Source organism: Lipophrys pholis (assembly GCF_963383615.2).
Source record: "Lipophrys pholis genome assembly, chromosome: 13".
NCBI lineage: Eukaryota > Metazoa > Chordata > Actinopteri > Blenniiformes > Blenniidae > Lipophrys > Lipophrys pholis.
The window spans coordinates 5,014,821-5,033,418 of NC_137632.1; the positions used below are offsets into that span (position 1 = coordinate 5,014,821).

General features: G+C 40.6%; 3 protein-coding genes across 3 annotated transcripts; 1 reads left to right on the plus strand and 2 right to left on the minus strand.

Annotated features, from left to right (window-relative positions):
* Positions 1 to 1,952: 1,952 nt before the first annotated feature.
* mitd1 (MIT, microtubule interacting and transport, domain containing 1) lies at positions 1,953 to 7,967 on the minus strand. Its single transcript, XM_080478863.1, has 7 exons — positions 7,714 to 7,967; positions 7,516 to 7,617; positions 6,526 to 6,662; positions 4,820 to 4,906; positions 4,632 to 4,744; positions 2,864 to 2,924; positions 1,953 to 2,759 (listed from the first exon to the last, which is right to left on the minus strand). The coding sequence occupies exons 1-7, from the start codon at positions 7,856 to 7,858 to the stop codon at positions 2,664 to 2,666; spliced, it is 741 nt and encodes a 246-aa protein (XP_080334989.1). The 5' UTR covers positions 7,859 to 7,967; the 3' UTR covers positions 1,953 to 2,663.
* Positions 7,968 to 8,184: 217 nt separating this feature from the next.
* mrpl30 (mitochondrial ribosomal protein L30) lies at positions 8,185 to 12,282 on the plus strand. The gene is made up of 5 exons (XM_080478865.1): positions 8,185 to 8,477; positions 9,488 to 9,571; positions 9,834 to 9,980; positions 10,153 to 10,226; positions 11,460 to 12,282. Exons 1-5 carry the CDS (start codon positions 8,442 to 8,444, stop codon positions 11,590 to 11,592), a joined length of 474 nt encoding a protein of 157 aa, XP_080334991.1. The 5' UTR covers positions 8,185 to 8,441; the 3' UTR covers positions 11,593 to 12,282.
* txndc9 (thioredoxin domain containing 9) lies at positions 11,784 to 16,921 on the minus strand. Its single transcript, XM_080478864.1, has 5 exons — positions 16,839 to 16,921; positions 15,378 to 15,572; positions 15,057 to 15,175; positions 13,438 to 13,692; positions 11,784 to 13,342 (listed from the first exon to the last, which is right to left on the minus strand). Exons 2-5 carry the CDS (start codon positions 15,549 to 15,551, stop codon positions 13,222 to 13,224), a joined length of 669 nt encoding a protein of 222 aa, XP_080334990.1. The 5' UTR covers positions 15,552 to 15,572; positions 16,839 to 16,921; the 3' UTR covers positions 11,784 to 13,221.
* Between the last annotated feature and the right edge of the window lie 1,677 nt (positions 16,922 to 18,598).

An 18,598-nucleotide genomic window follows, 5' to 3' on the forward strand; every position in this document is an offset into this window, starting at 1 on the left:
TCCATGTGATGCTTGCTGCTCTGCAACAGGGGGAAACAAGAGGCACTGATGTTTGATGGAATATATGCTTCCATGTGGTTTATGTGGATCCCTGATGGATTATAATTTCTTCCTCACAGAGCCCAGATGAGGACTGCATATCGAGATTAAGGCCGATAGATAATCCGATCAGGGTGCCGTGTGAACTCATGAGGGCTACCATTCATTCAGGGCAAACAGCATTCCTATAAGACATTTTGGAAGTGAATAAAAATGTTGCATCCCTTTAAAACAGGGAAATACTCTTACATTTTCTTGTGTTCAGCTCGACAGGTGGAGAACCTCTAAGCGTACACTGAACCCCTGCTGCACCGTCATTCTCAAAGAAGTGGAGGAAGGGGAGAAATGACAAAATAGACATTAAGGGACATTTTTGATAAAAAAAAAAAAAAAAACTACTTCTATTTTTAATTTGTCCTCTGTGTGCTGCACAGTCTCAGTGAGATTAGCAGACATGACATAACACTGAAGCAAACAAGAGGTCACTACTTTTATGCAAGAAAAATTACATCTCCTTCAAATCCTGTGAGGCGGAACAAATGGGAACATACTGTAGACGCTGAAGACTGCAGAAATCATGCAGACGGAGAAGTGGCAGGCTGGCAATTATCAGAGAAACAACAATAAAACAAGAATTTAAAAAACAATGTTGTTCATCAGAAGTTAATTTGGAGGAAAAATGCAATAAATGCAAATGTTTCCAGAATGTGTTTTCACCACAGAAACAAAGCCGTCAGTAATTTCTTCTTTTTAAAGTAGAATGTTGTTTTATCAATCATTAGCAACTGTGTAGGTTCTTCATTAATGCCCGGAACGTTTTGCTAATACATAACCTGCAGTTTTAACCATTGCCCCATGACTGCTTTAAACCTTTACAAGCTCCAGGCTCCCAAAGGCAAAGCCAGCTGTGTCAGGAAAAACTAAGATTTGCATATTAGAGCTTCCTCGTGGAGCTGGAGACTTGACCAGGGGCTGCAGTGGTGCTGTGGTTTGCACCGTTGCACTTGTACGTGGAGTTTGCATGTTCTCCTTGTGCGTGTAAATAACCTCTCTAGCTTCTCTGTGTCAGTCAGGTGTGTCCACCGCAGGTATTTACTATGGCTCTGACTTTTAAGGTCGAGGTAAACTTTATTATCGCCAAAAGGCAATCTGTGGTACAACCGTCACTAAGACACACTGACACACCTAATGACAGCTATTGATCAGACCAGTGGCGGTTGGAAGAAAAGAATTGTTGTTAGATCTGCACATAGATAAACTTTTATCAAGGATCCTGTCGAATCATAAAGGTCGTTGGGTTTGTTTTGTAAAGTTTTGCAGCAGCTTTTTTTCTCCACTCAAGTCTTATTTTGAAAGTGAGTGATCCAACGCCGACAGGCAAATGAACAAGTAAAAACCGATTCAATAATTCATTAAGATTCAATGAAACATTTTTGTAAAAGTACCATGAACGTTAAAATCCCCCCGTTTTCTAAAACATGTGCTGGCCGTTTTACCTTTTACATAACACTTTTGCTCAAACGGCAGGTTGCCGTCGATGGCGATGCCGAGATGTTTATAGTTTCTACCACATTCTGAAAAAACCCTCTAACCACAAGAACAAATAGAATTTATTGCTTATGTATCCACGGTTGATAGTTTTTCATTCTGAAACTTGGAAATTCTGGAATTTAACATGCTTAACATGACGCAAACACGGATATTGATTTAAGTTTGACTCAGTCTGTTTGTCTTTGCCTGTGAGGGAGTAGTTAACAAATAGCATAATGGGAACATATAACTGTGCCTTTCGAAGGTTTGATTAAACACTTTATAATAACATCGACAAGAAGACAGTGCAGCATGTTGAAAATCAGTAGAACGGGAAGTCCGTTTGCATGTGTGCCACTTTTCCCAAATACCAAAACACAACTGTAATTTGCCGTTATGGTTTTAATGGTACATTGAACGTGGTATTTTACAATATTTGTGAATGTAGTCAAACAATAAGCAACAGGTATATGCTTGGTCATTTAAAAAAAAAAAAAAAGTGCTGCAGGAAGATCACAGTGCTAAACCATGTAGGTGTGGGAGGTTTATTTATGAGTCCAGCTTCTTTTTAGCCTTACATAACTTGAGGGAGTTCAGAGAGTTATAAACTCAAAGTCCATTGAGCAATAAATACCAGCTGGATACCGAATAGTTTTATGTGTAGAAATTTTGCTTTTGAGGAAATTGTGCTGTTATTATTTCATTTCGACTGTATAAGATACAAGATTTACAGTCAGTGAACGAGCTTAAAATAAGAAGAGAAAAATCTGTAAAAAGAAACATACATTGGTGTAAAAAAAAGATTCGCTGTCAGAATATGTATTAATTTTTGGTACACAATCCTAAAAAACACCTTCCCCATGGACACATTGAAAATGCAGTAATAGTATAGAAACAAAAATGGAATTATACCCAAATAGACAAAATATCATGAAATATTTTAAAAGGCACTTTTTATCAAATAGTTCCTCAAAACACAAACAATGAAAGCTCTTGTCGTAAACCTTGGCCCATGCGCACGTACGTTAATGCAAATCCAGTCTGCGTATTAAGAATTTGAGCGATAAAATAAAACCATTTTGGAGTCACGAGTGTCACAGACTCTTTGTGTGTTTTGTGTGGAAAACATCTACTGTGGTCTCCTGGCACTGCCTGAGGTCATAGTCACAATATCCGGTAGAGAATCGGCCCTGTGGGAAAAAAACAACAAGAAGTCAACATGAGGACACTCAGTCTCTCCGACAGGAGCAGCAGATGAAATATGAATATGGATGGATAAGGTGGAGAGTCTCACTTTAGGTCTCTTGAAGTAATCCAACCCACGTCCAATTTTGATGATCCAACCATTGTCAAACCTACAATTAAACACAAACAAGGTGCAGTGTACCGCCACAAATTAAACGCTGTGTTCCAAAAATTTAATTAAGCCATTTACAGAAAGGAAACTGAAATTCAAATATAAAAACGTATTTGAAGTGAAAAGTGCTTCCAAACTCACGATGAAAACTGACAAAACATGAAGGAGAAAAAACATTAAATGCAAGTATATACAAAATGAGTGACACAGAAGGTAAAATAATAAACTGTTCAAGGTTCTGGAAAACAGAGCAACATACATGAACCTCTGTAACGGAACATGCTAAAATGTAGGATTTCTATTCAAAACGATAAAGCCACCATATAAAGCAGGAGTGTCCAACCTCGGTCCTCGAGGGCCCCTGTCCTGCATGTTTTAGCTCCTCCCAGTTGCAACACACCTGATTGCAATGAAAAGCTCGTTACTGGGCTTTTTCACAACCTTGGTGATGACATCATCATTAGATTCAGGTATGCTGAAGCAGGGAGGAACTAAAACGACGATGACCCTGCAGTGATCGGACGTATCGCTGGCGGAGACGAAGCGGCCAACAGGAGGGAGGTGTCCAGTCTGGTGACATGGTGTGAGGACAACAACCTCACCCTCAACATGGACAAGACGAAGGAGCTGATAGTGGACATGAGGAAGAAGAGGGGCCCTCATCAGCCACTGTCTCTCCGGGAGCTGGAAGTTAAAAGGGTGAGCAGCTTCAAATATCTTGGGGTCCACATCAGTGAGGACCTCACCTGGACCCTCGACACCACACAGCTGGTGAAGAAAGCAGCAAGCTGGACTACCTGAGGGCGCTGAGGACATTTTGGCATGTCTCCAAAGATCCTCAGCAATTTCTACAGCTGCATTGTTGAGCCCGTCCTCAGCAGCTGCATCACCGTGTGGTACGGCAGCACCACTGTCATGGACCACAAACGCCTGCAGAGAGTGGTGGAGACCACTGCAGAGAGCACCAGGACTCCACTGCTCTCTCTGCAGAGAGCACCAGGACCAGGACTCCACTGCTCTCTCTGCAGAGATCACCAGGACTCCACTGCCCTCTCTGCAGAGCTTCTACAAGCGCAGACTCCACAGGAGAGCTGCTGTCCTCATCAAGGACCCCACTCACCCCCAACACTGACTGGTCACACTTCTACCCTCAGGCCGGAGGTACTCAAGTGTGAAATGCAAGACCACCAGACTCAAGAACTTTTTCTTTTTTCTTTCCCTCTGCTATGAGTCTCCTAAACAGCTTACAGGAGGCCAATGGACTATTCATACCCCCCATACCTCTCGTTTACACGGGATTTGTACCGTCTGTAATGTATATGCACTTTAGATGCACACGTGTGCAGTTCACATCTCTTACATCTCCTGCTGACTACCTCACACGTTCATGTACAGACTGTAGCACTTCTATTTCTATCTTAAATTGTATATTGTATGTATCACTTGTATATATCACTTGTATTTTTGCATAGTTTAATGTATAGGTTTATATTTCTATTGCTTAAGTTTATTATAGTTTTTACAGTTTTTTAAATTTATGTGGCGTTCAGTGTGGGCAGCAAAGTAAGAATTTCAATGTCCAGGGAAACACGTTTCCTTACTGTACACATGACAAGAAACACTTTGAATCTTGAAAACATGCAGGACCGGGGTCCTCGAGGACGGGGCTGGGCACCCCTGATATAGCGTGTATGTACATGACTACCTGATCTCCCGGTCGTGGATGGTGGAGGAGAACTGCAGGTCCAGGTTCACTCCCTGAGCTCGGAGGTCTTCTTTCAGCTCCGACAGAGCGCCGCTCTGCTGGCTGCTGTCAGCCTGCAGGAGAAGAGGAGAGAGCTGTGGCTGCTTTCATTCATCCCACTGCGTGACCTCTTCAGTGAAACAACCTACTTCCTCCTGTGAAGTGAGGAGGTGGATCTTCTTCACTTTGCAGGGGGATTTTAGCAACATCTCACAGAACCGCAGGAAGTTGTACAGCTGTGGTGGAGAGGGGGGGGCACAGGGGTATCACACATACTGTAGACACCAACTCATATATACATATTATACATATACAGACACAAACACAAATGAGCTATTTCAAAAATGTCCCTGAAAATGTAACTTAAATGAAAGCTCAAATTGAAATCTAGGACTGACTAAGTTATTCTAATATTTACTACTGAGATATTATGGAATCACAGGAGTGCCAAAATTAAAAGGAAATAAATGTGGAAATATAAAGAGAATCAATAATACAGAAAATATACAAAGGGAGTAATTTTTTTTCTATCTCGTCTTTGCTTATTCCATTTTGTCAATGCTTCTCCTGTTTTGTCTTTTCCATTTGCTTTTTGTCATTGAATTTACTCGATGAGTCAAGCTGTCTGGAAAAGGCAAAAGCAATACAATGTAAATCAGCAAGAGCTGTGGGCGGGTCTTTCTGTTTAGGGGACTAGGCCATACCTGAGGACACCATTCCTGCTTGAAGAACGTCATGTTGAGCATTTTTTGTTCATGCCAATAGATGGCACTGTTGCATTAAGAATAAGTTTGAAGTATTTCATTTATTTTTCCTTCCACACATTTCCTGTTTCTTAATAATTTGTTCTTAGTAATTTGTTTGATTAAGAATTTGCTGGTTATGTTGGCTTTTGGTGTAATGTGGGCGTGTCCACTCGTCGTCGTATTTATATTTCCAGGTTTAAACGAGAGACGGCATTTGGGGGACTTGAGAGGAAACATATATTCGCTGTGTGACTAAAGGCCGGCATACAGTGGCTATAGAGTAGCCTCTTCTCAATTCGTCCACGTCCGTCATATTTAACTTTCCCTTTTTTACTTCAAATATATACGCGTTTATACGTCTACTTCCTGCTACTACACAGCCACTGCAAGCAGGAATGATGTGATCAGGTATGGACTAGTCCCCCTGAACAGAAAGACCCCCCACAGCCCTCGCTGATTTACATTGTATTGCTTTTGTCTTTTCCAGACGGCTTGACTCATCGAGTAAATTCAATGACAAAAAGCAAATGGAAAAGACAAAGATAAAACAGGAGAAGCATTGACAAAATGGAATCAGCAAAGACAAGATAGAAAAAGAATATGACTACCTTTGTATATTTTTTGCATTATTGATTCTCCTTATATTTCCACATTTATTTCCTTTTAATTTGGGCACTCCTGTGATTCCATAAGGTATGAAATCAAACTTAATAAATGGCTACAATATGTTGAATATATTTACATATTCATATTCTATATGTTGAAAACATTTTGATTTTGGTTTCTAAATCCCCTCAACAAAAATATTATTTATCATATCCACACTGAAAATGTTTAAATTGAAGCTATTTATTATTATTTATGTGATATCCTGATATATTCTGATATTTTATTGTTGTTATTAACCATAACAGCAAAGTTTGCAGGTGCATTCTTTGCCATTTCTGATGACTGAGCTCAAAAATGTAATATTTCTCACAAGTGAGTAAATAAATATTTCTTTGAAAGACAGTGAAAGGGGATAATTCAATAGAAAATGCTCCACAAAGAGTGTGAAAGCCATTTAAAACCAAACAGTGATAAAAAACAAAACAACAAACAAATCTTACTTGGTGGGTGTGTCGTATGTATGGGTCCTCCACCCAAACCTCTGTGAGAACTGTGCTGATGTACGGTTTAAAGAGAGCTGCGTAGCTGTAACCCGTGGCATCCTCTGGTATTTTGATCTGCTCGTGATATTTCCCGTCTACGGCGAGAAACAGAAAGAAAAGAAGAATTAGGGTTACAACGAGAATGAAAAGAGGGCTGCAGGGCGGAGCAGTGGTTCGTGTTCTTCCCTCACAGCGAGAATGTCATGGGTTCAAATACCGTCCAGGCCTTTCGGTCTGGAGATTGCATGTTCTCCCCATGTGTCCGTAGGTTTCCTCCCACAGTCCCAAAACACCCATGCGAGGTTAATTGGTGACACTAAATTGTCTGTTGGTGTGAATGTGAGTGTGGTTGTCTGTGTCTCCCTGTTTGCCCTGTGATGGTGTAACCTTATAGTATGGTATAGCCCTGCGACCCTGAACAGGTTATGAGCAGCAAAGAAGATGTATGAAATGAAAGGAAGTGAAATAATTTTAAGTTCTTTAAATTCAATTTGAAATGATCTTTTTAGTAACTAATTTTATACAATAGTTGGACACACAAGATGAAATGATAACTGATCAATAGACTTTAAAATGTAAGAAACGGCTTTGTTTCCCCCTGCATTGTACAGGTGGAAAACTCAAGTTCAGAGGCCCATGGCCACGAAACGTCTCTTTCAGAATAGAAAATACTTTATTAATCCCAGATGTAACTTATTTTACAGCGTTGCTCCACACAGATTAGAATAATTAATTAAATCAGTAAATATAAAACCGTACAACGAAGGCTTACCGGTGACCATGTAAATGGTTTGACAGTGAAACACAACAAAGCAATATTAACAAAGAAGAGTTATTTAAGCTATTTAAGCATTATCTATAGAACATCTAAGATCCGGTTTATTTACGGTCTTGACTATCGTATTACCTACTTCGAGTGGTTTATTAGTGTGTGTTTATTGCGAATACCTTCTTTCATCTGGTTCACCAGAGCTTTGATTTGCTCTGCTCTGTCCATGTAGCCCTTTATCTTCTCCCTGTAGTGTCCTTTCTTCGAGTCATCTTTAACAGCTGCTCGGAGGTGAGACAAAACATGACAAAGTGATGGTCTCTGATGTGGCTGACACTAAAAGGTGTATTGTCTTTATTGAAGTTTATCTGGGGGACCTTTGAGGACGTCTATGAGGAGCTGGATTCCCTCCTGGTAGCAGACTAAAGACTCCTGGAAGCGGCTGCTCTGGTCCAGCTCCACTGCTCGCTTCAGGACGGACACAGCAGACGCCTCCATCCCGGCCACATGGTTCTGTGCCATCTTCCCGTCTAACCTTGATTATAAACAGTTTGGTAAACTATCGAGGAGTCATGACTTAACAGACGAGAAAGAGCGTTGACAGGTACGCCATAAAAATAGATCCCCGAGTAACGGAAATGGAAATACTGAGTTCCAGAAGGGGTCGTCTGGAAGTGCATTTGTACCACGTTGTTAAAGAAAATCCCGATTGAAGCACTTTGAATTATATTTCAATTCCTATTCATTACAATAAAAGTTCACATGCATTTTTTGTGTTAAAATATTTTTTTTAAAGTAAAAATCGATTGCACGTTTTTTCCACATCGGCACCATTTCAAGGTAACGCCTCACGTTTCCGGTCACAACCGGAACAGGCGGTTTTTTTTACACTAATGTGATTCTCGTGTCTTTTTTTGCTTCGTGTTAACTCTGAACAGTTGTTTTATTTGAGAATATAGTGGATGTGAATTGAATATTCGTATACTTCTGGGTTACTTCTGTGACCTCGGCATACGGAGCTGTTCCGTTGCGACCCGTGCTGTAACCTTGGCGTGCATGCTTCTTCGTTAGCTGGGGAGGCTAAACTGCTAAAACACACACAAATATGTCTGCCGCCTGTCGAGGAGTCTTATCGATCAAGGTAAGTAAATTACTAGTATTTCTAATCTATATGCACATTGTTAAGTCTGAAATTATTGGCCAATATTTCCCAAAAACCTGCTTATTAAGGACGTTAAAGTATTACTTCCAATTTATCCACATGTGATATAAATAAAGGATATCTTATCTCATCTTACTGAGCACAACAAGTCATATACATGGCTCACAAAAATGTAGGGATATTTGGCTTTTAGCTGAAATTGATGGAAAACGTAAAATGTTAATACTATAGTGATATTATGCCATGAAAATATGTATTTAAGTAGAAGCATGCAATGGTGATATCCTCATCTCAACAATATATTGAAACAGAAGCCAACAACAGTGGAGGGTAAACCACAACAAAACATGTCTCAATAACTTGTCGTGTGCCCTTGAGCATCATAGACAGTTCGACAGTGACATCTTGTGCTGTTCAAGTCGATTTATTGTCTGCTGAGGCAAGGCATCCCACTTCCTGAGGGAAGGCCCTCAGGTCATTGAGGAACTGGGTACAGAGTGACGAGCCTCTACACAGTGACTCAGCTGATCCCAGAGGTTTTCTATGGGATTCAGGTCTGGAGAAAGTGCGGGTCACTTAATTTGAGGTCCCCTCGTCTCCAGCAGACATTCCCTAATGATGCCACCACGCTGAGGTGGAGCAATATCATCCAGAAGAGGACATTAGGCTTGTTTTGTTCATGCAGGGCCACAATGATGTAAACAGCTTCCAATGGTCTGATGTGCCTCTCGCCTCCCTTAAATGTGCCTGGAGTTGAGTGGCATTCATCATCACGTTTGACAGGGCTCTGTTCACAATGAAGCGGTCATCAGTGTGGAATGTGGTCAAAAGATGTTCACTTCTATGTCTTTCTGTGAATCTTCCAGTCTCTCTCTCTCTGTTCAACCTGCTGATGACACTATGGACACTTCTCTCTGAGAACCAGGGAGGCTATGTCACAAGAAAACCTGTTGACTTTGTTATTCCACTTTTTTTTCAATGTGCTACAGACCGCAAAGGCTACAGTTCTGGCACCTTGCACCTGGTTTCTGTCAGCACGCAGCAAATTTACCAAAGCAAGAATCCCAAATGAGGTAAGATAAAAAAGAAGTCCTTTATTTTGTCTGCCAAGTAGTTTTACGCATGATTTAAATAATTTAGAAATGATGAAAACTCTATTTGCTCAACTTCAGGGAAAAGTTAGTGACTGGTAGATGAATTTGTCCCAGAAAGTTGTTTTTTTCATGTTATTTAATCTCAGTTTATATCAATAAAAATTGTGAAAATATAGAAATTTACAGATGCAAACAGTGTACACACAGAGGACATTGGTTAAAGGCTTATTTTCCATCACAGGTTTTCACTGAGAGATCAAGTGAACACGAGAAGTATAATGGTGATCCAGAGCAGCCTCACAAGCTGCATATTGTGACACGAGTCAAAAGTACAATGCGGAGGCCGTACTGGGAGAAAGATATGATCAAATACCTCGGCCTCCAAAAGGTAAAGCTGGCATGTTTGAATCAAACTGTACAGGCAGTGCTTTAAAGTTGAATGAAATTCAAGATGATACGTTAAAGAAACTTCTTCTAAATATGTGCTTTTTGGATAAGTAAATCGATCACTAACAGCGTTACGTTTCTTTGCTCTGTTTGATATTTCTCTTGTGTTTCAGCCCCATGCACCTGTTATTCACAAAAACACCCCTGCTGTGAATAATCAACTGAAATGCATTAAGCACCTTGTGAGGTAAGAGCATCAAATTTAAAATGGTCACACACCTGTTGTGACTGAAAGTCTAATGTTATTCACGCTAAGTCAACATTGTTATTTATAAAAAAGAAAGTCGACATCATTTGTTCCTAGAATGATGCACAAGACTTTTTTCTTTTCTTTTAATGTGTGAGGGGTTGTGTGATGATCACAGAGGTGCCTCTCACTTCAGTGGTCGGACGCATTGAGTTCGTAGTTATATTAGTAACATGGTCTTTTAGTTTGCGAGATGAAAGCTGTAGAGGAAATGGTTGCGCATTCGGCAGTAACACCTGGTTGTGAGTGAAAACTAGTCAGTAATCCTCAGCTCTTTTCATTCTGCTCATCATTTTGAAGATATTCATTAAAGAAGAGCTTCCCAATCTTTCAATCGTGATTTGTAATCTAAGTGGTTATGAACTTTCGGCTACAATAGACTTGCTGAAACTCACTATACATTATAAATCTATTCACCGCTAACATTGTCTGGCTTTAATACAACAAGGTTATAAAGCAGGTATGTCAAACATATGGCCAGTGGTCTGAACCGTCCTGCAAGAGGCTCCGATCTGGTCAAGCCACAGAGAAAATTGTAAAAATTACAGATAAAACATAGATGTTTAATACATTTCTTAAGAGTAGCGGACACAACACTAAGACCTGAACTGAGATATCAGTGATGCTGCCATGAAAGCTAATTACCTTGTTGCTATCAAACTAGCCTCAGAGCCACGCTGTCGGGGTGAGTTTGTAAAAACATACATAATGAAACGGCTCCAGGAGGTTTTTTACAGTTCACTGTGTTTAGCAGGAGGATGTTTCATTGAAATTGGCTTTATGCTGAGATTGTAGTCATTATTGGTAGTAATTGTTTATTCTTCTGAAACTATAGACATTCTCATCATGTATACTCCACAACCACAACAGAGAAAAAGTTTAAAGGTTAGGCTCTATTTTACCATAACGGGTCACTCAAGATAAAAATTGCGCTGTATGTGGAACCTGAACTAAATATGTTTGACACCTCTGGTATAAAGGAAAACTCAATGATTTAATTAATTTAACATGTCGACTCAAAAAACCATCACATAATAAAGGTAGATTTATTCTCATTTAGATAATCAGCCTATCCTGCATCCCTGTTTAATATCTGCTCAAACGTTCTTTCAGCTGACATACAACTATTTAGTTTTTATAATTTCCTGTGTCATTTCTCCCTGGTTTATTTAGGATACAGCCACTGAAGACGCCCTACGGACTCCCTGCCGAGGAGGACATGGCCGACACGTACATCAACAGCAAAGGAGAGCTCATCGTGCGCCGGCTCCTCAAGCCCGTCGTCCAAAAGCAACTTGAATCTTAGTTCTGCTGTCAAGTCACAGTTGTTAGTGTGTGTGTGCTTGGTTCTGATGCCATTACACCAAAACAGTGGTGGGAAGCTGGGTTTGGTTTTTGGACCTTTTTGTCCCAAAAAGCTCAGATGAACATGAAGAGATCGAGTTCTGACAGTCTCATGAAGAAAGAAAGAATAAATACAATGGAAGAAAAATAAATCCCGCTCTTCACAAATCACACGTGTTTTTATTTGTGGTGCAGAATCTCTTGTCAAAATGTGGTCAGTACTGTCTAACAAAACCTTTTATAAGTTGTATTCACGGGGAAATTCCCAGGACAATAAAAGGAGCAACAAGCGTGCAGTGTAAGCAGAAGACGACATAAATACAAACCAGCCATGTCATCGCAGGGCCAACGGAGAAACTATCACCTGCAGACGGGTTAGATCAAGTAACCAGCTTGAACTGGGAGAAACAACCACAGACGTACAGAAAAGCCCCCAAGCCTGAACGCAAACTACAGATTATCTCCATGTGAGGTAAGAGGGTTACGCTCTCATTTTCTTTTAAAGAAGAGGATCATTTGGAGTCTATACAAGGTTATTTTCTGCCTATTTGTTTACTATAACATCAGTCGGCACAGTCTAACTGGACCACATCCTTTTATTTACCCGGGCGGTATATGTCACCCACCTGCTAATAAAACACAGCAAATCTTGGTTTGGTTTTTTTTTGAAAACAGTTTTTATTAAGTCTGCATGGTACGACAAACTCTTGCTACAAGGAAATGTAAAAGTGTCATGTAAAAACGTGTGATGGTGGAAAACATCGACGTTGGCCCCAACGTGCATCACTGGCCTCGTTCACTCTGCTGGGAAATGTGACCCAATTCTGATTTTTTACTCACTCTACTCGTAGCCAACCTGTTTTGTGGCCGTGTCAAAGCTCCAATTCAGGTTTTTTCACACCAGACCCAGGCCTCAATCATGTGTGGGACCAATTCAGATATTATTCTACATGCGACTGCTTCATCAGACGTGTGACTGACGTCACAGATGAGCGCCGGAGGAAGCGGCTCTGCCAAAATGTTAAAAGCGCTGCTCTTTTTTCCCCTCATGTCTCGATTCTGTCAGCTATTTAAACAACCACTTGAAGATGGATCTAAGAGCGGACCTGTGTTGCCAGATACAGCGATATCTCCCAATTGGGATGCCAAACTCTCTTACCTTTTAACTTTATTTTGTGCATTTGTTTGTTTATAGCCCAAAAATATCTGAATTGCGCGTCAATAGCTGCAGTGTGAATGAAGCCTTCGTCTCCCTCCTAATGTGAGACCAACAAATTGACAGGAGACAAATGACAACAAAATCTCAGACTTGCAATTCAAAGTGAAATTTATAAACAAACCAGTTAAACCAAAAGTGAAACGTTCTCGTCTAATAAATAGAAAGATGCAGCCGTCCAGTCTGAATCAAGCAGGTTTAGCTGATCTGATGTACAATTTCTAATGTTATTAAAATATGAAAGGGAAAAAAAGGCAATTAGTGGGTTGCTGTGCAGGAAGAGATCAAGGAGGATGAACCCAAAAGGGATGAATGCAAGACTTTTTCTTGTCGGGTTTTTCCTGTGGAAAAAACCCAGCCGGCTGTCAGAACGTCTCAGTCGTCTCCGGAATCAGAGTCCGAGTCGTACCCCCGCCCTCGGATGGTTTTCTTCTCCACTCTGGCGAACTTTGCACCTGATCTCTGCGTCTTGGTTGGTGGTTCAAGCAGGCTGCCGCTGGGGTAAGGATAAATAATGTTGTTAGGAGGGTGTTTTTGGTGATTCAGTTGCTGCGATGCTCACCCCCGTGAAGGTGTGGGTCTGTATCTCACCTGTAGTTGATGATATCTGCACAGCCGAGCCTCCATTCAAGCACCTCCGTGGAAAAGTCGTCTGTGTTGCCGAGATCAGTGAATCCCACCACGTAGTCCTTTGTTTTCCCGTCGATCACCAGAGCCAGCGTGGGCAGGATCTTGATGTGGAGCCTCTCTGTGAGGAACGGAGCCTTTTCTGCATTCAGCTTGATGAATTTGGTCTCGAGGTGCTTCTTGGACAAAATGGCCAAGTGCTTGTCAAGGATCTTGCATCTAGAAAGAAGAAAGCAGAACAAGTTCTGGATCACAGCATTCTTGTGGTGATGGAGGGCATCCTTGCCTACATCCTCTTTCTAATGAAAATGGATGTGAGCCTTGGCCCGAGACTCGGACTGCAGCTGGAGAGGATGAGGACAGGGTCTGGATCCAGCTGACACAGTTCTGACCAAATGTGAGGCGTCGTAGTGTTTGAACCAGGTCCTGCCATGACACTCGAGTAAAAACCTTTTGTGCATCGAAAGATAGAATCACTGTTTGATTTATCTTTGAGGTGTGATATTATGTTTAATGTTTAACGTCTTAAACTGTTTCCATTGCGTCTCCCCTTTATAAAAGCAGTTTGATCAAGATGGATGATTTGTGTAATTATCTGATTAACTCTTCTCATCAAGATTGTAGTGAGTGTCCGCAGGTTGCTATTCAGCAGTGATATTTGTTGATAGGTTAGGCTCAGTGGGGTCTTTACCCTTTCTATGTTTTACTACAATTGTTGCTTCTGTCCAAGATGGGCTATAGTTTTTGACTTCAATGCATAGTGATAACCATTTAGTATGAATCTCATTTATATAACCGCTGGCCCTGGGCTCCTTGTTTTTAAGTGATGAAACTGGGGATGCACCGATCCACGTTTTCTCACTTCCGATCCGATCCCAATACCTGAATTTTTGTTATATCTTTAAAACCTCTTTAAACCACTTTATTAATCCCTGGGAAAATTCTTCAGCAACGCAGCCCTAACAGAATGTTTCCAGCACTAACGCAGCACAAATGATTGGGACCATTTTCACAGTTTTACGTGAAGTAGGACACAGCTTTAAGGAGGTGTGAATCACCTGCTGCAAACTGTGGAATGGATTTCCTGACTCATTACTTCACGTCTCATTGAGACCCGCCTGCCTTCAGGAAATCCAGTCCACAGTTTGCAGCCAGCGAGCAGAGCAGCAGCGGGGAAACACTTGGGAGTCATTTCAGCAACAGTGAAGCAGACGAGGCTTCATGGATCGGAAATTTCCAATCCGTGAGTTACGTTGATATCAGAACCCGATCCTGGATCGGAACGGACCCCATTCCTAGATGAAACGATCTGCGTATATCTCTAGGTGTAATTGGCTCATCAAGCTTCTTATCTACCTCTTTGGGTAACTCAGATAAGTTTTTGTACTGAAGAAAGATTGACAGTTCTTCATCATCTATGCAGGTGTCCAAGTTTTTATATAAAGATTTGTAGTATTCTGCAAAGGCACCTGCAATTTTCTTTGGTTTTGTGACGAATTCATCTTGCGATGGACTTTTAATCAGTTAATGATTCACATCCCCCGTGGTAAAAATACATTTCACTACAAAACAAATGAACAAACCTCATAGTTGAGTTTCTATAAAAGTGGCAGACGACTTTCTTGCTCTCCTTCACCTCAGCAAAAAAGTCTCTCTCACTGGAGATCTCCGTGTATTCACCATGGCCTTTTGACAACCACTCCTTGGGAAAAAAAACAAAACAAAAGAAAACAATTCTGAGTGGCTTAAATTACTTTTTTTTTTTATATATTGAATCAGAATTCAGAGATTTGCCAGTGAATTTCTAAATCCTCCAAATCATCTACTTACACAAATGCAAAGCAACAATCAGTGGATCAAAGTCACCGAAGAGTGGATGGCAGGTGTGCACAGACTCAACGTACCTGCTTCTGTTTCTGGGCTTTTTTGAGCGCTTCCAGGCGCCTCTCCTTCAACCTCTCCAGATCGTCTTCATCCATCTCGCTTAGTTTGCTCAGCTGTGTGTCCACCTTCTCCTCCACCAGCTTGGCTGACTGCTCAAAAGCTTTTGCTATGATATCCATTGTTTGGTTGTCCATGACGCTCTCAGAATCTGGTTCCTTTAAAAAAAAAAAAAAAGAAGAAGAAAAGACCACATTTAAAATGACTATTATCCATCCATCCATCTTCTCCCACTTGTTATTTAAATACATGCAGTTAACTACACTGTGGTGTCACATGACATGCAGGGGATTGCATAGCATGAGTGTATGTGTTGATGATAATGACAGGACTGTTTTGTTTCCATACTCAAAGTAAACTACCAAAGGAAGCGCTTCTCAATATTACTCAATCTAATTCAGGGCTGTGACATTCACAGCCCAGGCACCGGGGTTCCAGAGACAGGTACATTAACATCTCTATAATGACTTCGAGCTAAACTGCACATTATTACCTCAGTAGGACTTTTCTGGACACATTACTCTCCACTGGACAACCATACGATGAACCCTGAGAGTTAATGCTTCAAACGTGCTGATTATCTTATATTACTAATGAATTTTTGGAAGGATTTTGAGATCTTTTAATATGAGTATTGACTGAAGAATCAGGGCAATTATTCCATGTGAAGAATTGTTTTGGTGATTTTTCTGCACCAGGTCGAATGGAAAGTATCATCAATAAATAAGTCGCTGTGTAGCTTAATGTGACCGTCACAACAGGTGAGTAACTGACCCGAAAGCTACCAGCGAAGATATCATCTTTTACTAGTGTTGTTGGTGACCAACCCCAGTTGACTACAGGGCATGCCTTTCTTCTGGTGTTTCGGATTAATTGGTTTCCCTGTTAACTGGTAACCGACTCTTTTTAGCGTCCGTCGTTGCGGCAAGAAGCTTTATTGTAAATGTTAAACGGTGATAGCCAAGACAGCAACGGTTTTCTGTCATGTTTGCTGTTACTAGCAGCAACAAAAAACGGATATTAAAAGAGGTTGGTCACCAGTTAACAGGGAAGCCACGTACTCCGAAACACCGGCGTTTGTTTCGCCATCACCTAGCATGTTAGCAACGTAGAGTGTAAAACGGTTGTTATAGCGGTAATTGATCGAGCTCCTTTTTGTTCAATGCACAGAATTTAAAAACAGGACCCACAACAAAGACACGTTTACTTTATAGATTTACCGAAAAGAAAAATCGAGGCGTTATTAGCGATTACGTTAGCTCACTGTGCAAGTAACGAGCTAATGTTAGCAGCGCCGCTATCAAAGAAGCTACGGCATCCATTGTGACCGGGGAACAACATTCAGTCAGTGAAATCGAGTGCATTATTCTAGGAGTGTGTTACATTTCAACTGAAAACGTGAGAAACGGCTAATGGTTGATTACCTGGCAAGATGAGAAAGAAGAAGCGGCACCCCGATCGAAACGATTGACCCGGATGTTACGTCAGCTTAGGCCCGCGTGACGTCTTCACCCTCTTTCTTTCTTTCTTTCTTTCTTTCTTTCTTTCTTTCTTTCTTTCTTTCTTTCTTTCTTTCTTTCTTTCTTTCTTTCTTTCTTTCTTTCTTTCTTATTCATCTTCTTTATACCTTCACCAAAGAACGGAGGGGGAAGGTTATGTTTTTATCTGGGTTTGTTTATTTATTTATTTATTTATTTATTTATTTATTTATTTATTTGTTTGTTTGTTTGTTTGTTTGTTTGTTTGTTTGTTGGTTTATTGGTTTATTGGTTTGTATGTATATTTTATGAACTTTTCTCAAAAACTATTCACCCGAATCACACGAAAGCTTCAGGGAGCGATGCTAACTTGGTTCTGCAAACAACTGGACCAAAAAATCGTCCCAAACCATCCCACAACATTATCATCTGACTGAATCAAGCACTGCTTTTTGAATGCAGAGACAACTGACAAAGAGGTCAGATGTAGGTGGGTGGGCAGGGGAGGATTAAGACAGTCATGGGCCTTGACTCTATTCTTTTCTCTAGGCACCCCCTTATGTGACCCTGCCTCAACTTAACTTTTAGTATATTCACTACTACAGCAGTCTAAAATCGTTATACAGGCATGCAAACCTCCTTTTTGTGACACTGAACACTGAATGCTGTAAATATTACTGTGTATTTTTGTCCCTTCTGAGTGTCCCATGCTTCTGTGTAGATGTACATGTATATTTGACTAAATAGCTACTTCTACCTGCAGGTGGGGACCTGTTGATCTGCCCCGATAAACACCAGCGTAGAAGTAAATTGCTTAAGAAACATAAAACACGTTACCCCCTGAACAAGATTAATGATAAAGATAAAACGTTTTTGATTACATTAGACCATTCGTATGAATCTTTGACTCTCTCATCAAGAAAAACATGGAAGTTGCATTATATCTGAAATTTCCAAATCCATAAACTTTATTTATTTTGTTACCTCTTTTCATATAATTGGGACAAAAAGTACCTTAAAATTTGCCAAATGTTAATCTAAAAATATCTAAAAAATATCCAAACTGCTTTTAAAGTTTGAAGTGCCAAAGATGTTTCACAGGAAAGTAGGACTTTGGAGATGTGTTGATTTTTCTTATGCATTTTAATATGTGTAACTATGTTGATGTGATTTCATTCATGCGCTGCACATGGGTGTAGTGGCTAACACAGTCGCCTCGTTGCCTTTCCCTCTAGATTTTGCATGTTCTCCCTCTTTATGCAATGGTTTTTTTCTCCCTGGTAATTTATTTCCTCTCAGGCATTTGGGGTTCAAAGGCTATTTTCAGTGTCTCTGTGTGACACGACACCAGGGTGACATTCACACAGCTATACAAGCCGAGATTGGCACCGGAGCCACATGACACTGAATTAGATAAAGTGGAATGGAAGATTGATTGATGGAGGGATAATTGCTCCAACCTGCCTAACAGTCTTTATAAAGCCTGTGCAGAGCTTCCAGGGTTCATCAGACATTGTCTTATCACATTAATCAGTGATACCTGTGTGGAAAACAAACATAAAAAACAGACTATTTACTACTTTACTCTTTTTTATTGTAAAGATTTAATGCTGAGGTCTGAACTGCTGCGAAGTCTCTCCTGTTGTCTCCATGAATGCGAGTGAGGAAATTCCCAAACCCGCCACCACAGAACAAGGAGATAATGA

Bases quoted from the DNA above. Each gene is read 5' to 3' on its own strand.
- mrpl30 (XM_080478865.1), top strand. From the start codon at position 8,442: ATGTCTGCCGCCTGTCGAGGAGTCTTATCGATCAAG. The intron at 9,572-9,833 runs GTAAGATAAAAA...TTTCCATCACAG, and splicing joins AAGCAAGAATCCCAAATGAG to GTTTTCACTGAGAGATCAAG. The intron at 9,981-10,152 runs GTAAAGCTGGCA...CTTGTGTTTCAG, and splicing joins AATACCTCGGCCTCCAAAAG to CCCCATGCACCTGTTATTCA.
- mitd1 (XM_080478863.1), bottom strand. From the start codon at position 7,858: ATGGCACAGAACCATGTGGCCGGGATGGAGGCGTCTGCTGTGTCCGTC. The intron at 7,618-7,713 runs GTCCCCCAGATA...ACCTCCGAGCAG, and splicing joins CCTCATAGACGTCCTCAAAG to CTGTTAAAGATGACTCGAAG. The intron at 4,907-6,525 runs GTAAGATTTGTT...TCTCCACCACAG, and splicing joins ACATACGACACACCCACCAA to CTGTACAACTTCCTGCGGTT.
- txndc9 (XM_080478864.1), bottom strand. From the start codon at position 15,551: ATGGACAACCAAACAATGGATATCATAGCAAAAGCTTTTGAGCAGTCA. The intron at 13,693-15,056 runs GTTTGTTCATTT...TCTTCTTTCTAG, and splicing joins TATAGAAACTCAACTATGAG to ATGCAAGATCCTTGACAAGC. The intron at 13,343-13,437 runs GTGAGATACAGA...TCCTTACCCCAG, and splicing joins GCAGATATCATCAACTACAG to CGGCAGCCTGCTTGAACCAC.